The sequence below is a fragment of the Raphanus sativus genome, chromosome 2 (genome assembly GCF_000801105.2).
Source record: "Raphanus sativus cultivar WK10039 chromosome 2, ASM80110v3, whole genome shotgun sequence".
Classification (NCBI taxonomy): domain Eukaryota; kingdom Viridiplantae; phylum Streptophyta; class Magnoliopsida; order Brassicales; family Brassicaceae; genus Raphanus; species Raphanus sativus.
This window is the reverse complement of record NC_079512.1, coordinates 40,269,582-40,288,348: the sequence shown is the minus strand read 5'-3', so window position 1 is coordinate 40,288,348 and position 18,767 is coordinate 40,269,582. Positions and strand designations below refer to the sequence as shown.

General features: G+C 37.7%; 4 protein-coding genes across 5 annotated transcripts; 2 read left to right on the top strand and 2 right to left on the bottom strand.

The window, feature by feature from the left end:
- The first annotated feature begins 64 nt into the window (after positions 1-64).
- LOC108836347 (disease resistance protein RRS1) lies at positions 65-5,221 on the top strand. 2 transcript variants are annotated; one of them, XM_057003910.1, is made up of 7 exons: positions 65-631; positions 836-1,958; positions 2,055-2,351; positions 2,427-3,149; positions 3,229-4,496; positions 4,609-4,796; positions 4,872-5,221. In XM_057003910.1, exons 1-7 carry the CDS (start codon positions 72-74, stop codon positions 5,081-5,083), a joined length of 4,371 nt encoding a protein of 1,456 aa, XP_056859890.1. In that variant the 5' UTR covers positions 65-71; the 3' UTR covers positions 5,084-5,221. The 2 variants fall into 2 exon arrangements, with proteins under 2 accessions (XP_056859890.1, XP_056859891.1); XM_057003911.1 differs by having other exon boundaries at positions 490-627.
- An 808-nt stretch (positions 5,222-6,029) lies between these two features.
- Positions 6,030-7,304, bottom strand: LOC108836348 (60S ribosomal protein L8-3-like). The gene is made up of 2 exons (XM_057003913.1): positions 6,805-7,304; positions 6,030-6,525 (listed from the first exon to the last, which is right to left on the bottom strand). Exons 1-2 carry the CDS (start codon positions 7,242-7,244, stop codon positions 6,189-6,191), a joined length of 777 nt encoding a protein of 258 aa, XP_056859893.1. The 5' UTR covers positions 7,245-7,304; the 3' UTR covers positions 6,030-6,188.
- Positions 7,305-7,690: 386 nt separating this feature from the next.
- LOC108836349 (filament-like plant protein 5) lies at positions 7,691-11,961 on the top strand. The gene is made up of 6 exons (XM_057003912.1): positions 7,691-7,895; positions 8,690-8,850; positions 8,975-9,173; positions 9,353-11,063; positions 11,148-11,196; positions 11,471-11,961. The coding sequence occupies exons 2-6, from the start codon at positions 8,725-8,727 to the stop codon at positions 11,816-11,818; spliced, it is 2,433 nt and encodes an 810-aa protein (XP_056859892.1). The 5' UTR covers positions 7,691-7,895; positions 8,690-8,724; the 3' UTR covers positions 11,819-11,961.
- Positions 11,962-14,417: 2,456 nt separating this feature from the next.
- Positions 14,418-15,327, bottom strand: LOC108840564 (protein SMALL AUXIN UP-REGULATED RNA 9). Its single transcript, XM_018613402.2, has one exon. The coding sequence runs from the start codon at positions 15,215-15,217 to the stop codon at positions 14,903-14,905; it is 315 nt and encodes a 104-aa protein (XP_018468904.1). The 5' UTR covers positions 15,218-15,327; the 3' UTR covers positions 14,418-14,902.
- Between the last annotated feature and the right edge of the window lie 3,440 nt (positions 15,328-18,767).

Below are 18,767 nucleotides of genomic sequence, written 5' to 3'. Positions count from 1 at the left end.
TCACACAAAATCTCTCTCTGTAAAGTGTAAAAAGCAAGCTTGATCTTCCTTTTTGGAACGTCGTCGTTCTTATGGATTCTTCTTTTTCCCTCCTTGGGATTTGCGCTGCTACTATAGGATTCGTCACGATTCTGGTTAAGCTATTACGTCCGGTTTACAGAAGATTCAGATCCAATCGACGAAACGAAACAGTGGCTTCATCTCCTCAATCGTCTCCCAATTTCTCAACTCCATCAAGTGATTTCGAAGCAGTGCCTAATCGATTACTATTACGCGCCGTCTACATCTACTGCGAAGAGACGTTACAGTACACCTTCGCCAGCCACCTCTCCGTGGATTTCCGCCGGAAACGCATTGCTGCGTTTGTAAATAGCGATAGGAATCCGGATGCGACGGAGGGAGCGAGCGCTTCTGTGGTGGTTTTCTCCGAGAGCTACTTGTCCTCCACCTCATGCCTGGACAAGCTCGTGACGGTTCTTCAGCGCCGGAGGAAAACCGGCCAGGTGGTGGTTCCAGTTTTCTACGGCGTTAGTCCATCAGATGTTGCCATGCCGGAGCACTCAGCTGATCGGATAAGAGAATGTAGCAGCGCTCTCAAAGAACTGAGAGATTTACCAAGTCACCAGTGTAGGTAATCATAATGTTCAAGATATAGCTAATAAGTAGTTAAGAGCTTTATATGATATTATTGATTAGACCGACGCCTAAACCGATGTTTTAAGGGAGGCCTCTGATTTCTAGAACACTGATACTTACTTTACACATACATCGGAATCTCTATTTGATTTTAGTAATAATTAATTCTTATGATTTTTATACTAATCAATGTAAACAGTGAGGAATCTAATGAGTGCCAAGTCGTGGAAGAGATTGTCAAAGATGTGTATGAAAAGCTCTTTCCCACGGAAGAGGTTGGAATCAACTCGAGGCTGCTGGAGATTGAACAGTTGCTTTGCAAGCAACCATGGGGTATACGCCGCATTGGGATTTGGGGTATGCCTGGCATAGGCAAGACGACACTTGCTAGAGCAGTTTTCGACGACATCTCTGGAGGTTATGAAGCTTCTTGTTTCATCAAACACTTTGACAAAGCGTTCAGTGAGAAGGGACTTCACCGTTTGTTGAAGGAACATTTTGGGAAAATCCTCGAGGAACTGCCTCGTGTATGCAGTAGCATTACAAGACCTATACTCCCAGGGGAGAAATTAAGGAAGAAGAGGACTCTTGTTGTTCTTGATGATGTGAAAAATCCTTTAGTTGCCGAGTCTTTCCTTAGAGGGTTTCATTGGTTTGGTCCGGGGAGCCTAATCATCATAACCTCCAGAGATAAACGAGTGTTCCGACATTGTCAGATAAATCACGTTTATGAGGTTCAGAGCTTAAGCGAGAATGAGGCTTTGCAGCTACTATCTCAGTGTGCATTTGGTAATGACATAAGAGATCAAAAACGCCTGGAACTATTGATGGAAGTGATTGACTACGCTAGCGGAAATCCATTTGCTCTAACCTCTTACGGCAGAGAGCTTAAGGGAAAGAAACTGTCAGAAATGGAGACGACATTCCTGAAACTCAAGCTACGTACTCCATATAAGATTCATGATTTATTCAGCAGCAGCTACAAAACACTTGACGACAATGAGAAGAACATTTTTTTGGAAATTGCTTGTTTCTTCATGGGAGAAGATGTTGACTATGTGATGCAACTGCTTGGCGGATGTGGCTTCTTTCCACATGTTGGGATTGATGTTCTTGTGGAGAAGTGTCTGGTGACTATTTCAGAAAACAGAGTGTTAATGCATAGAATAATCCAAGACTTTGGCAGAGAAATAATCAACGGGGAATCAGTGCAGATAGAGCGCCGTCGGAGACTGTGGGAACCTTGGACAATCAAGTTTCTACTTGAAGACGACAAACTTGAAGCAAATGGATATCTCAGAGAAACCTGCAAACGTCCTTTGGTATGATTTATTATGAATTTTTCAGATGAAACTTGATTGCTTCTGGAGAGAAACGAACTTCATGATTTTTTTATTTCCGCTTACCTTATATTTCAGGGCACTGAAGACATCGAGGGCATATTTCTAGACACATCAAATTTAGTCTTTGATGTGAAGCCCACTGCTTTTGATAATATGCTTAACCTTAGATTCCTGAAGATTTACTGTTCCAGTCATGAAAACCAATATGGACTCGGCCTTCCAAGAGGACTTGAGTCTCTGCCATATGAGCTAAGACTTCTCCACTGGGAGAACTATCCTTTAGAGTCTTTGCCACAAGAATTTGACCCATGCCACCTTGTTGAACTCAATATGTCTTACAGTCATCTTCAGAAACTTTGGGGAGGAACCAAGGTAGGTAAACTCTTATCTCTTATTTATTATTCCAAGTTTATACTAATTCCTTTTCCAACTTACTTTTCTGTTCAGAACCTCGGCATGTTGAAGACATGTAAGCTTTGTCATTCCCAGCAGCTGACTGAGGTTGACGATCTTTGTAAAGCTCAAAATATCGAGCTAATTGATCTCCAAGGCTGTACAAAACTGCAGAGATTTCCAGCCACTGGTCAACTACGACATCTCCGAGTTGTAAATCTTTCAGGCTGCACAGAGATCAGAAGTATCCCAGAGGTTTCACCTAACACTGTGGAGCTTCATCTCCAGGGAACTGGCACAAGAGAATTACCAATATCTCTTGTGGCCCTTTCCCAAGAAGATGACCTGAACCTTGAGAAATTAACAAGCCTGGCCCAAGCCGTCTCATCAAATCAGCATCTTGAAAAACTTGTTTTGCTGAATATGAAAGATTGTTTTCATTTGCAAAGCTTGCCTCACATGTTTCATTTAGTCTCTCTTGAAGTTCTTGATCTGTCTGGATGCTCGGAGCTCAAGAGTATACAAGGATTCCCACGGAACTTAAAAGAGTTATATCTTGTTGGCACTGCTGTCACAAAACTACCACCCCTTCCCTGGAGTATAGAAGTCTTGAATGCACATGGTTGTATGTCTCTTATATCAATTCCTTTTGATTTCGAGAGACTTCCTAGGTATTACAGATTCAGTAATTGCTTTGCGCTTTCTGCACAAGCGGTCAGCGAATTTATAGTTAACGCTCTGGCTAATGTAGAACGCATCGCCAGAGAGTATCAGCCGGTACTTCTCTCTCTCTTTTTCTTTTATCTTTTTCTCGTACACGTTTTTGTATCTAATTTATTTTGGCTTGCGGCTACAGGAACTCAAGGAATCTCTGGCTTTCAGCTTCACTGTGCCTTCGGCTGTAAGTAAAAAGTTCACCTGTGATATGCAACCAGGGTCTTCTGTGATGATACAACTAGGTTCTTCTTGGAGAACAACGCTCGGTTTTGCTGTCTTAGTGGAACTTTCATTTCTGGAGGATTACCAGGAGGCTACTGGTTTTGTAATCACTTGTGTTTGCAGATGGAAAGACAAGGAATTCATTTCTCATAGGCAGGAAAAAAGCTTTCACTGTTGGAATCCAGAGGAAGGTGGTCCCAAAGATCACATGTTTGTCTTCTGTGATCTAAATATGCATGGGAGCACCTGTGAAGAAAATGATCCCAGTATATTAGCTGATCTTGTCGTATTTGAATTCTTTACTGTGAATAAGCAGAAGAAGCCTCTAGATGAGAGTTGCACAGTGAAGAAATGTGGAGTCCATGTGATTACTGCTGCAAATGGAGATGTAAGTTCGAACATGACTCAACCGTTTCCGTCCTCGGGTTACCGTCAAGAGAGTTTTGATACAAAGGTTGAAGAAGAGTTGAGAGTCATCTTTGATGTCTTGGACAAGAAAGATAGAACTTTGTTTCTTTACATTGCATGTCTGTTCAATGACGAGAAAGCTGATTTCCTGACACCGCTAATCGCTAGGACTGGCTTGGAGATTAGTTCTAGGCTCAAGTTCTTAGCCGATAACTCTCTCATACATATATCTCCATTTGGTATCATAATGCGGAAGCAAGTTCTAGGCTTACTTCAGAAAATAAGTAGGGAGATCGTCCTTAGACAACCCATGTTGGACAAAGAGTTAGTAAAGGACTCCGCGTTACCTGCTTGGAAATACGACGTCTTTATAAGTTTCAGCGGGGAAGATGTCAGTAATAACAAACTCAGCAACCTTCTTGCACAATTCAAGGGTAAACTAATGAGTACACCCCACAGATGCAAGTCGGTCACACCAGAGCTTGTACAAGCAATAAGAGAATCGAAAGGTTCGATCGTCTTGCTCTCAGAGAACTACGCCTCTTCCAGTAGGTGCTTGGATGAGCTGGTCGAGATTATGAACTGCAATAAAGAGTTGGCTCAAAAAGTAGTGGCGATATTCTACAATGTGGCTCCTTCTGATGTCAGGCTTCAGAGTGGAGACTTTGGAAGGGCTTTTCAAACTACTTGCATCGGCAAATCAGAGGATGAGAGACAGAAATGGGCGCAAGCTTTGGCCGACTTGGCGAATATAGGCAGAGTGAATTCAAGCAAATGGTATGTTGTGGTCCCATTTTTTAATGTTTGGATGTCTCAGGTTAGTTGTTTCCTTTTAGTCACTGATACCTCTCGTTTTATGCCTTTGTGCAATGGTCTTTCTCCTTGTTAGGGCTAATGAAGCAAACATGTTTGAAAAAATTGACTGTGATGTTCTAGAGAAGATAGATCATAAAAGATCAAAGCATTCAGGCGATGTGGTTGGAGTTGAAGAACATGTTACAGACACCGGTTCTTGGTCCGGTTGGGAATCTGAGGAAGTGAATAAAACAGTTGGGACAGCAGGTTTCATGACAAAAGGTAAAAAAAAGAGAGTAAAAAACAACTGTTTAGTCAATCGAAAGAAGTACCATTCATTCTCTGTATGATTCGCAGGAGAAGAGATAAAGGCAAGTCTTGTTGCTATGCCAGTGGAGCCATCACATCTATTTAAACAAAAAGGGAAAGTGATAAGATCCGAAGCATGGAGTCCTAGTTTTCTCGATCGAATCCCCTTTGCCGAGCTTTATGCTGAAGAAGTCCCAACTGCCTTTTTACACGGGCTGGACAATGTACGCTCAATGCTCCAATCTAAAAGATCCATATAACTGTAAGTTTACTGATCGAGCAAAATCATAATCAAAATGTACCCTTGGTTTCGTGTTTCTTATGGTGTTCATTTGTAACATAGATACACAGATATATGAACTGTATGTTTCGTATATACATAGAGTAAATCAACTGTAGCTACCAAATATATCACAAAATTGTTGAATTTTGAACAAACTAAGAATCAAGAGAATAAGACTGAAGCTTTGTTTCAATTGGTTTTATGTTTTCCAAATCTTACTAGCTTTATCGCTCGATATAATAAAATGCATTACGCAACCGCCCTTGCCTTTTACAGTTACCCTATATTCGATTGACTATCTTCGCTTCCTCATTGTAAACGCTTAACTCACTTGTTTTAGCAAAATACATTTTCCTTTGAGGCCTGCTTCTGCTTTAAACAGGCCATAGCCTATTGCTAGTCTATATGGCAGATGATGTTCAAGATCGACGCTAGCATGTCCCAGTTAAGCTCATCAGGAAGGGTCTTATGGGCTGGTTTTGTTGGCTATCACTTATCAGCAAGAAAGTTGCCACTAAGAAAGAACCAGATCAATGCCACGCATCAGATTATTAAGTTCTGTTACTTGCTTTCTCTCTGATGATCACTGCATGTATAGTACATACTACTTATTTCAGGTGTTCACTTAAGCACGAATTCAATAGACCGTGTAATGAGGTCCAACCAAATACAGAAGAATACAGAAGAATCCATGCAAGGTGAGTACTTAAAAAACCGTAGTTCCTCTTTCCTTTCTGTGAGATTCCGGTAAGCTTCGAAGAGCTTTTCAATCTTGCAGAACTGCGATCTCAGCCTACCGTGACTTTCAATTGCAGAAATGTTCTACGCAAGTTTGGTTAGCTACCAATCAACTTAGGATGTTCTTTATATAAGTGAATGGTATCTATTATTAGATCCTTATAGATGATAATCTAACACCAAAGAAATCAAAACTGACCGAAATTTAAAATGATAATGTGGATGTCTGATCCTGAAGACAAAGGTCTCGAAGAAGATTAAAGAAAATCTAAAGGATTCAAAACAAGGTCTGAGCAAAAATCCAACAAAAGTAAACAGTTTCATCATCATGAAGCTTCCCCTCCTTATTCTTGCTTGGAGGCAAGAGCAGCAGCTTGACCTCTGAGACGACCAGTCCTCCTTGCAGCAATAAGACCAACCTTTTGCCCGGGTGGTGCATCACGACGAACGGTACTGGCGTGACCGATATGTTGATGGTTACCTCCTCCGTGAGGATGCTCAACAGGGTTCATAGCCACACCACGAACCTTAGGCCAGCAGTTCCTCTTCACACGGTACTTGTGGTACGCGTTACCCGCCTTGAGCATCGGCTTCTCAGTTCTTCCACCACCGGCAACTTGACCAATCATGGCCCTGCATCCACTTGGGACAATCTTCTTCGATCCAGATGGCAACTTAACCCTGCCAAAACACAACATATAACTGTAAGAATCTATCATTTCTAAAAAACACAACACAGAACTCTAGCAGTCATTTCTATAATCACTTCCAGTAAACCATTGAATTATGAAGATTTGCAGCAACCATTTAACCTACGGTATGATACATAACCAGTTTAATTATAATCGGTTTAGTAAAACCGGTCTAGACATTTTAATTCATCATCAAATCCAATAGGAGCCAACAATTCATTACAGCCACAAAAAAAGACATAACATTTCAACAAATCCAAAACCGAACCTTGTCGTGTCGTTGTCAGGGTTGTGTGAAATAACGATAGCGTAATCTCCAGAAGCTCTAGCGAGGACACCACGATCACCGACATGGTGCTCGACGTTGCAGACAACAGCTCCCTCGGGGATAGATCTGAGAGGCAGAACATTTCCGACGACGAGGGTCGCCTTCTTACCGCAGTACAAGAACTGTCCGGTGTACATACCTTCGGCGGCGACGAAGAGCTCCTTCTGCTTCTTGTAACGGAAAGGATGACGGAACGCGACGCGGGCTAACGGAGCACCGCGACCCGGATCGTGGATGATCTCCGTGACGACACCCTTGAGGTAACCATTTCTCTCGCCGAAATCGAGGCTCCTGAACTTGGCGGGGCCCTTGCGGTGGTGAGTGTGGGACTTGAAGACGGAGCCTGCTCCCTTACGTTGAGCTCTGATGACACGACCCATGGATGATGAGGATGATGATCTTCCTTCGTCTTCTTGAGTTTACGGCGAGTGAAATGAAGTAAGGCTACAGCATTTTTATATCACAGTCTCTCAAAACCCTAGTGGGTTGATGTGGATCTATTTCAAATGGGCCTAAGCCCAGTTAAAACCCATCATACTTTAAATACCGTGAAAATAGAAGACTTGATGTGGATTAGTAAACCACGAGTTTTTCTATGCACCCGCGTATACTGGGCCTAGCTAAAGCCCATGATAAATACCGGGAAAAGCGAAGAATTTGAATCCTTGGATCAGTCAAATCCAGCAAGTTTCAAGGAGTAGTAGTAAAACCCATGAGTTTTTCAATGAACCCGCATGCATTGGATAAGTGTCTCCTCGTATTCCATTCTATTAGTTAGGATTAAAAAGATTAAAATAAAGAGGAAACTTTTGAAATTGAGGAGTTGTCTGTTTGTGGAGCGTCAAAGTTGAAAAAAAAGCGACAGCATAAATCAATCATCATCCACCCGCTCCATCTTCTCTGGCACAACTACGCTCCTCCCACTTTCTTTCTTCTTCCTTTCTTTCTTCTGTCTCTTTGTAGCTTTGACGAATGTTCTTTGGTCTTCCCCAGCTCTGAAACGTTTTCGTGTGGAATCAACTGTTGTCTCGGTAAGCTTTTTTTTCTAGCTAAAGCCAATTAGTGTATGCCTATAGTAATATTTTGAATGTCATCAAACTATATTACTATAAACAATTTAGCTGCTTGCAACATAAACAGTTTGTATGCCTATACTAATATTTTGAATGTCATCAAACTATATAATAAAAAATATTGGCCGCATAAAACTGGTGCTTTCATGAGCTTTAGCCACCCTGAGTCATGAAGTCTGGTCTTGTTTTGATTCCCAACTGTTTTTTTGTATTCTCATAAGTTATATAACAGACGATGATCGAGATTACGTGATTCCTAGGGTAAAATTTTGAAATTTGCTTCTCTCTCTCATTATTATTTTTATTTGAAACTGAAAAAAAAACAGATGGGTGAGTATGGTCTATATTCGGAAATAAATCATTTATTGTCATTCATTGTAGGAAAAAAAAAACAAGAAAACAAAACTGTCACTGTTTTTTTTTTTTTTTTTTTTGTTTAACCTGGGGGTATCCCAAGCCCAGAAGGCCCAGACTAATCCCCAAGGGGAAGGAACGGATAGACGCCCCTCCCAGTACAAAACTGTCACTGTTGAGTTATATTATAGACCTTGTAGGCATAAATATTGCGGGATATGTTCTTTGTTGTTGGTTGTGATATTATTATTTGAAAGCAGCATTTACAGAATCATTTTAAGATTTTTAATTTCCTTTTTTGGATGTTAGTTCAAATTTCAAAACTGTTTCCATGTCGGAACAAAATAAGTTATTTATTAAGCTTATATTTCTTCTTGCTTTCTTTTTCAAACGAATAGGCAGAGTGTGATCTTGAGAAAGGAGCAGTAAGAAAATGGACGGTAGAAGTTGGCCATGGAAGAAAAAGTCTTCAGACAAAGCCACGACCGAGAAACCAGTGGTTGGAAACGAGTCAACTAATGTCTCTTCTTTGTCCTACCTAGCATCCCTCGAGAGTCAGGTTAGCTTAGAGCTCTGTTCTTTATTATATATATCAAGCAATGGTTTTAGTACTAAAGTGTCAGTTTTGAAGAGAGTTATAGATCTTTATTGAAGTGTTTTTTGTGTTGTTTGTGTTGTGTCAGGAGAAGTGTAAGAATACAAATTATGTTCAGATAACTATGGATTCATACACGCATCTGAGTAGAATGGAGGATCAAGTCAAAGCATATGAGAGTCAAGTTAAGGATCTTCATGAAAAACTCACCGCTGCACAATCAGAGCTAAACACTAAAGAATGTTTGATTCTTCAGCATGCCAAAGTCGCCGAAGAAGCTGTTTCAGGTATGAAAAAACCTCAATAAATCACATGTATCTCTTGTTTCATTATATTACAATGATAACGCCATGAGAGCATGAAAGATAATAAAGTCCTGAAATGTTATAATCTTAAATATTTTTACTGTTTTGTAATTTAAAGTGTGGGCTGTCTTTTGAAATGATTAAAGTCTTTACTTCTTTAGGTTGGGAGAAGGCTGATGCAGAGGCTTTGGCACTCAAACGTCAACTTGAATCTGTTACACTCTTAAAGCTCACTGCAGAGGATCGAGCATCGCATCTGGACGATGCGCTGAAAGAGTGCACGAGACAGATAAGGACTGTGAAAGATGAGAGCGAGCAGAAGCTTCAAGCCGTGGTTCTTGCCAAAACCCTTCACTGGGACAAGATCAAAGCCGAGCTCGAAGGAAAGATCGACGAGTTAAACCAAGGACTACACCGAGCAGCTTCCGACAACGCATCACTCACAAGATCGTTGCAAGAACGGTCAGAGATGGTAGTAAGGATCAGGGAGGAAAGGTCTAAAGCCGAAGCCGAGGTTGAAAGGTTAAAGACTAGTCTTCAGTTAGCTGAGAAGGAGATCAGCTCGCTCAAGTACGATGTCCACGTGGCTTCAAAAGAAGTAGAGATCCGCAACGAGGAGAAGAACATGAGCTTGAAGTCAGCGGAGAACGCGAACAGACAGCATCTCGAAGGAGTGAAGAAGATTGCAAAGCTCGAAGGAGAGTGTCAGAGGCTGAGAGGGCTTCTGAGGAAGAAGCTCCCTGGTCCTGGTGCCATGGCTCAGATGAAGCAAGAAGTCGAATGCTTAGGACATGAACTCGCAGCAGACCCTAAGTGGGAAGAGTGCAGAAGACGCGCAGTGGAGATGGAGGAGGAGATTCAGACGCTCAAAGAACAGCTCGCTTCTCGTAGCAACGAGCTGAGTGTTTCGAGAAACGTGTGCGCCAAGACTCTTGGAAAGCTTAAGGCTCTTGAAGGACAGATGCAGAGTAGTAATCAGTATCAGCCTAGTGTCACCTCGGTGTCAGAAGATGGATTTGATGAAGAAGGAAGCTCCTCTGAGTGTGGTGGTGGTGATTCTCATAAAGCGAGGAAAGCAGCAAACGTCGATGGCGGCTCCTCAAAGCCTAGGGTGTTGTCTAATAATAGACTTGAGCTGATGGATGACTTCCTGGAGATTGAGAAGTTAGCAGCAGCCAGTGATCCTAACTCAGCTTCAAAGTCTTGCAACAGCGCCTGCAGTAGGTACAGTGAGCAGGATGATTATACAGCGCTTGATCAGCTGCTGCGTTCAAGAATCAGTAGAGTGTTCGAATCTCAAGAAGGCGTTATTAGCGTTGAGAAAATAGTCGAAGCCACGAGAGTTTTGATCCAAGGATCATGGACCAAACAGCTCTCAAGTCCTCTGTTTGAAGTTGCTAATGAAACTATGGAGAAGCATGTTTTGTCATCTCAAGACAGCAACAACAAGGCTACATTGGTAGATAAAGAGGTTGGAGATTCAGAATCTTATCCACCAGGGGACACATTTGCTAAGGATGATTCAACATCTAAGAGCTCGTTGAAAGAGCTAAAGTTGGAGAAAGAAAACATTGAACTCGAATTATCAAGATGCTTGCAGAATCTTGAAAGTACAAAGTTGGAGTTGGAAGAGAAAGAGCAGGTCATAGCAGAGATGAACTCGCAGAGAGACCTGCAAAGCTTGGCAGAAACTCAGCTCAAATGCGTGACCGAGTCATACAAGACGCTGGAACTCCATGCCAAAGATTTAGAAGCTAAAGTGAAAATATTGGAAGAAGAGACAGAGAGACTTGAAACGGCGTTCTCCACAGAAAGGCGTGGACATGAGGAGACTCTAGCTAAATGCAAAGACCTTCAAGAAAATATGCAAAGGTATGTATGAGACTTAAGAGTTTGTTCAAATCTTCATGTACTTATGCATAGTTTGTTTTGCTAATCATGACTTTATACCTGAAGGAATGAGACTTGCAGAGAGTGTTCAGCATCCAAACTCCAACCTAATCAGGTACATTATCTACCACAAACATTGTTAATTTTCAACACTTTTCACACAGTTTTTAAAAATGATAAAAATGTATATATATATATATTCTTATTAATTATTTAACTAATAGTATTTAAAATAAATAAATTATTTATTAGATAGATGCTTTTTGTAGTTAGTATTAAATTAAATAAATTACATTGAAACTATAAAATAACTCCAACCTAATAGTATTTAAAATAAATAAATTATTTATTAGATAGATGCATTAGGAATGAAACTTTCTTGTTGGCAGGAGAAAGACATAGCATCAGCAACCGAGAAGCTTGCAGCTTGCCAAGAAACGATTCACTTACTCAGCCAACAATTGCAATCCTTGCAACCTCAGAGCAACCACGTTCCCAAATCTCAATCTCCTGAGAAGAAGCTTCAACACTACAAAACCTCAGAAGCAGAAGATGATGTTCCTCATGATGATCATAACATTCAGCCATCTCATTCTTTTAGACACACGGTGAATCCAACAGTCCATGCGATTATCAAGTCTAGCTCGGTTTCTTCATCTTCTAGAGAAGATGGTGAGAAGCATACGCGCGGGTTAGGACGTTTCTTCTCATCCAAATCGAAGAACAGTGGACGTTAAGAAAGCTAGGAGATAAACATACTCATTTATCTGCTTGTTCGTTTTGATCTTCATCTTCCTTCTTGATATGTGTATATGTTTTATAATGCGTTTTTGAGTGTGTGAGAAGAGAACAGTTTAGTTGAGATCAGTCCTTGTCTTAATACTTGCTCTTCACAACAACAAGATTCCAGAACAATTGAAACTCTGAGTTTACTGCAAAAAAATGAATTAAACCGGACCATAACTGTGGCTAGATTAGAACTTCGTAAAAATCTAACCGAACGCAACAAATTATTGATTTATTTGTCTTTTCTAAATAACTATCAGTTCATAAATAAAGATAGCACAGCTGAAAAAAAAAAAATTCTCTGATAAATTTGAATTTGCTTCTTCTTTTTTTTTTTTCAAATTTGTCAACAACAATAAATGTATTTAGGTGGAAATTCATTAAATGGTAAAGCTACATTCGGTTCTGTCAATGAAGATGTATTGAAATGATGTTCCTATGTATGATATTTGAAAATTTGAATGTGAAAATCAATGAAATGATTCCATAGCAGAGAATAAATTAAGCTTTTCTAAGGGGAGCTAGCATTGGTTTATATTAATTTTCTACTTAAAATATTTTTCAGACAAAATGCAAGTAGTAACGTGAGGTCCATGCAGCAAAAAAAACAATAATGCAAGTTTTTAAAATAAAATTATGAAACAAAAGTTTGGAAACGGACAGAAAACAGAACAGATAATGCTTATCAATGTCAAGCAGACAGGTATAAACTCAAAAGCAAGCTGAGAGTATGGGCAAGCCTGAGTTTGTACCGACAAATACATTTTTATATCTTCTAATTTGGTTTTCTGTTTTTCTGAATATAATATTGGAATTTCTTTGTGTCGTTTGGTAGTCATATTAAAACCAGAATATATGATAACTGTGTGTGCTTATTGGATTAAATCGCAAAATCCATATGTATACACAGAATATAAATAAACCAAGAATAAAGAAGAGGAGGATAAGAGTCAAGATAGGAGGGAAAAAAAAAGAGGAGGATAAGAGTCAAGATAGGCGAGACATTGTGGCTTACATGTTCGGCCTTTCAAACAACAACTCATCTCTCCAAATCCATTTTCATATACACACATTGTCTACTTGTTTCAATAATATAACTGGAATAAACTAATTAACTTAAACAAACAATATTGAATAAACATTTATGATGAATGCAAAAAACATTGTCCAAAAAAATTATTATAATAAACTATGGAAATAAATGATAGCACATTTATAGAAAAATATTGAGTCTCCTTAGTCGTGGAACCGATCACTACGTTATCTCCAGATGTAGTAGAAACAAGACTGGAACCAAAACTGGTAAATCGTTCATGTTTGGCCAATTATGGTTGATAGACCGTGAAAAACTTTGCCTGAGAGGATATCATCGATCTGAAAAGGATGAATAGTTTGCAAACATGTGTTTTCTTGTTTTTATGTGTGTTTGTTTTGATATTTTCACCGCAGTGGTATGTAATTAGTAAGAAAATGATTATGTTTGCATATACATACAAACAGTGGAGGATCTAGAAATTTTTTTAGATGGGGGCACAATACCAAAACCTAAGGTCGGACAAACAAATTAGAATTCGAAGAACTGAGCCAAATCTGATCTAAAAGAGTAATATCACATCCGAATCGAAATTGATTAAATATCCAACAAATTCAAAATTTTTGGTATTTAGATAACCAAAGTCGAATCCGACACGAACCGAATCTGAGCCGAGCTGAAATATTTTGGTTACCCTAATGTATCTGAAAGAGATTTATATATCTAAATATATTAATTATTTTTAGATTTAATGTATATTAAAATCATCCAAAATATATAAGATAATTTTAAATTATCCAAAATACTTGAAAATATATATAAATAATCAAAAATTAAATGTTCTTAATAGTTAAAATATACTCAAACACTAAAAATACTTAAAATATTGATTATCTATCCAAATATTCAACCAAACTAATTTATATGTTACGTTTATGTATTTGGACATATGTTGCTCAAATTTATAAGTAATATATTATTTTATTTATATATTTTGAAAAATTTAAAGTATATAAAGAACTTTTAAATTTTAAAATAATTAAATAGATTATCTGAACCCTAACCCGAACTGAATCTGTAAAGATCCGAATCGAACCCGAACTGAATCCGTAAAGATCAGAACCGAATCCAAACCAAAATTTAGAAATACAAAAATAAAGTCATAATTTTTTATCTCAAAAACTTAAAATACGAATAGATCTGAACCGTACCCATACGCTAACCTCTATTAAAAACTAAAAGAAATGTTATGAACTGAGAACACTTTATATGTTTATTCACTGATGTAACAACAATTTAAACATATAAGCATAATTTTTTCAAAAAAAAAAGAGTAGGGGGCAAGTGCCCCCGTACCCGTTAACCTACATCCGCCCCTGCATACAAAACCTAGCTAGCAGTCAAAACATTTATTTTGTTAATATAATATGATTTTGATCATATCATTCTTTTGTACTCTAAAGTTCAAATTTAATATGACGAGTAGAAAATTAATAAGTATTAATAAGTATATTAAAAACAAGAAAATAAAAATTTATTGATTTAACATTAATACAAGTACACTAGCTATTCCTCTTAAAAACCAACGGTCAACAATGCACATTGACTTAAGGGAAAAGTCGCCCACCCAAACTAATATACAAAATATTCAAAATAGAATAGACAACAAGACCAAGAATATATAATAGGAAAGAAAAAAAATTCCAAGAGAGTGGTTAATTAATTTACTGTTAGATATATTAATATACCCACAAATCTTGAGTCAATGCTTGACGCCATGACAACCATTTGCTTCCGTCTTCTTACGTAAAAATAAAAACCTAAATCCCATAAATATATTATATATTTCTTATTCCTTGTTTCTTGATCTTCTTGATAATAAGTTTGACGTTTCAGTCTTCGGAGCCTAGCGTGTGACAATGTTATCATGTCCTTAAAAGGGGACCATAATCTGGAAAGATTACCCATTGAGAGTAAAATCAATCTCTCTCGAGATTGAGTTTTATCTGAACAACGAGATGAGTGATTGAAAGACGGCTTCATCACAAGGGATAGTGAGACCCATGTCGTGCTCAAACCCAAACTCTTCCTCGGCTAGTTGGAGGAGTGTCTGAAACTCAGGATGAGCTAGCCATGCGATTGGGACCACGTAACGACTCCTTTGTTGACCAACGTACACCGGGAAGTGACCTTTCGGTACGTCACTGAAATAGCAACTGCCTTGATTCTTCTTTCCAAGACTTGAGCATCTCTTCAAGATTTTCTTTATAGTTGCTGCTTGAGACGCTGCCACTTTGTTCGACTTCTTTATCGCCATGATTTGAGCTTATTGAAACCAAACTTGGATTGAGAGAGAGAATGAGAGAAAATGAGAGGAGAGTGGGAGAGTTTGGTATGTTTGAAGAAAGATGTGGATGTGAAGGTGGTGGGGAGGAATGGAGGTTTATATAAGGGCGCAATGAGAGAGAAAAACTGGAAGAGTTTAAAAAAAATTAAAGAAAAAAATATTTTCTACATAAAGATGTGTTTTCTATTCAAATAGATTTTTAAGTTTACTTATGACTTTTAGAAGATTTAATCTGTGACTAAGTTATCTGTATTATGCACACAACAACGACTAATTCATGCAGAAACACATGTTGTGTTTTCCTTGGTGATCAATCATATTAATGCAAACCACAAACCCATATTACTATAATCTAATTCTCGTCAAACTCAAAATACTTTCTAAAATCCAAACACTTTAAGAGTATGGTCACCTGAACGTCGATTTACATGGTTAGCTTTCTTTTTTTTACAACCCTCTAAGCACATGTCCTAGGGTAACCAGATAGTCTAAGTCATCTCTGAGGATTGAACTCAGGTTTAACAACCAAAATTTTCCTATACATTTACATATACATCATCAATTTACCAAATTTGGGATGTAAAAAAGGAACATGCATGTAATTTTGAAAGCAAATCTCATGTGGGATGTAAAAAAAAAAATCATGTGGGATGTAGGAAACAAGGGCAATTCAGAGACAAAAGCCATACGGGAAATGTGAAAGGATGCATACAAATTAAAATTAAAATTAAAAGTCTTATAAATAAGATACCCTACAGTGTCTCCCTCTTTGTGTTGTTTATTTAGACAGAACTCTATACATAATATGAGTATTGTCCATTTTCTCTCCACTTAATATACACTCTTGTTCAGATTCTGTCCCTACTGAAACTTCCAAGTATATTACAACTAATATGTTCATATAAATCAAAGAAAATATAGTATGGCCGTTAATATGTTATATATGCCCGTTTTGTCTTTAATTGATTCCGTTGCAAAGGGATTACGGACGAAGTATAAAGCGGTGTGAACCGAAGTACGTACTTGCAATATCACATGTCTTTTGCTACAACTAGAGTTGCCAACCCATTCGTTCTCGCTTCTTCTTATATATCTACAAATTAATATGGAATAAATTACACAAAATGATTGTAGTTCGGTGGTTTATAAAAAAAAAATTCTTGGCTGAACTCGATAAACCAGTTTTAATTGAGATTTGAGAATATACTGGTCATTGCAATGTTCATATAGTTGTTACATATATGGGGATGAACTGAATTTATATATGAATATCGGCCACCCCAAAAAATTCAGTCCCATTCGAAAAACCACCTTAAATTACGTTGTAATTTCAGCTTGGTTCAGTTGTTTTTGATAGCTTTCCTTGTATTATATATATATATATATATATATATATATATATATTATTTTATATATTTTTGTAAACTTTCCTTGTAATATATTCATATTTCAATATGAAATATTGTATATAATTAATAAACGTACGAGAAAAGAAAAAATGTATAGCTAAGAAATATTGATAAATTGTCCCCATGTGAAGTTTTGAAAACGAAAACAAAATGCTTAGGTTGGAGCCTAATCTTTTGTTAATTGATAGTATCAAATCCATGCAAGTTCTCATCTGATTCCTCCGATACCTTGTGTTCCACGTACTTCTTTCCTTTTCTGTTCAGCTTTTTTCCCTTATTTTTTATTCATTTCATTTCAATCTGATGGATCAATCACCATCCACAAATATTTCACCTTTGGATTTGTGATCATCCAATCTAATTATCGCAATTTTTGCGTGGTAGACTTAATATATCGTGTATATAGAACTTGATAGCCAAAAAAGGAAAATTAAAAAGGTTGAATGAAAAGGACTCTTTGGCAGTCTCTACACTATTTGTCACCTAACCGACTTTTTTATTTGATTACAATCAGTTAATCGCTTACAATATTTTATCTGTTTGTAATGGTAGAACAGATATTAGACATGAAGTAGACATATATCAATCTATCATGATCATCTATATGTATGATGTTTGATAAATAACCAAACCTTCTGTACGTATGACCGTATGAGTGATCAACAATTAGCACTATAGAGTTATATCCTTCTGCTTATTCAAACAAATACAATACGATGTATATGTATATATTATTAGAAATTAATAGATCAAATTGGTCAGTGTTACGGTTAGAAAAGTATACAATACTTATTTCTTTGGTAATTATGTTAAATTCATACCACTTTAAAGGTTACATGTTTGAATTAGCAACTTATTAAAACAATAACACGACAATCCAATACAATAATAAAAAAGGAAAATATGGAGAAAAATAGGAGAAGACCATTAAGGAAGCCTAGTACAAGAGATGTAGAATTGGAGAAGAGATGGCTGGATGTCGGGTGAGGATTTTGATGGTTAGGAGACGATCCGAACCTCGAGATCGAAAGCAGTCCGGACCATATGCCAGAGAAAGTCCTAGAAGAGAAAAGCAGCGCAAAGGGAGTCGATTTTAGCATAGCAGGACTTGAAAATCGAGATACCGAACTCCAAAAGTTTACATTTCGAGTTCACTAAAGAGACCATTACTGATTTTACCAGCAAAGGATAAAATTTTACTGTCCAACCATGAAGCTTAGAAGTAATTTGTTCTATAAATGGTTGCAAGTTACTGATACGACGAGGCGTGAGTGGCAAAACCCAAATAGCACGCTGGAAAGATTCCAAACTTGATCCCAAACAAGTCACTTAACAGACTTTCTGAATATTCATATAACCACCAAGAACAGTTTCTGACTTGGCCGATTCATATCCAATCCAATCCACCGATCTCTTTAAACAAGTATACAATACTTGTTTTCTTTAGATATGCTTTCAACTTTCAAAGCAACTTTTAGAAAGATTTGTATTGTCTTAAGGATTTGTAAGAAATAACGACAAATAGAAAGATCTAAGAAAGACGATTTTTCTCAGTCAACAAACAAGAAATTAGATTAAGATTTGGCTTCAACTTAAGCATTAAACAGGGGAGGCATTTGTATCTTCTTAAGACAATCTGGAAAACGTTAAAAAACGACACTATTAGTGAAAATGAAGAGAGGAAAATAATAAAAACGTCGAAGTGAGAGATAGTGTGTGTGGGGACAAAGGAGCAGGAGGACAGCGAGAGAATTGATCAGGTGGAAATGAAATATATATAACGAAAGAACAACAGTCAACACTCAACACATATGGCTGTCCTGTGAATTGGCGCTTCTGTTGTGTGTTGTTATAACTCGTAGGCATGATCCTCACACTCTTCCTTACCCACACCCAGTATCATCATCATCATCATCATTAACCCTCTTTTCCACAATAATAATTCCTTGACTTGTTAACTCTAAATTGTCTTGACTTTTAACCCAAACTACAGCTTGACATGAGTGCCCGGGTAAATTTTGATTTTTTTTAATAAATTGCTTAATGATATTTTAATATATTTGTTATTTGGATAACTTCGAGTTCCTACGAATCTACTCTACGTCCATAAA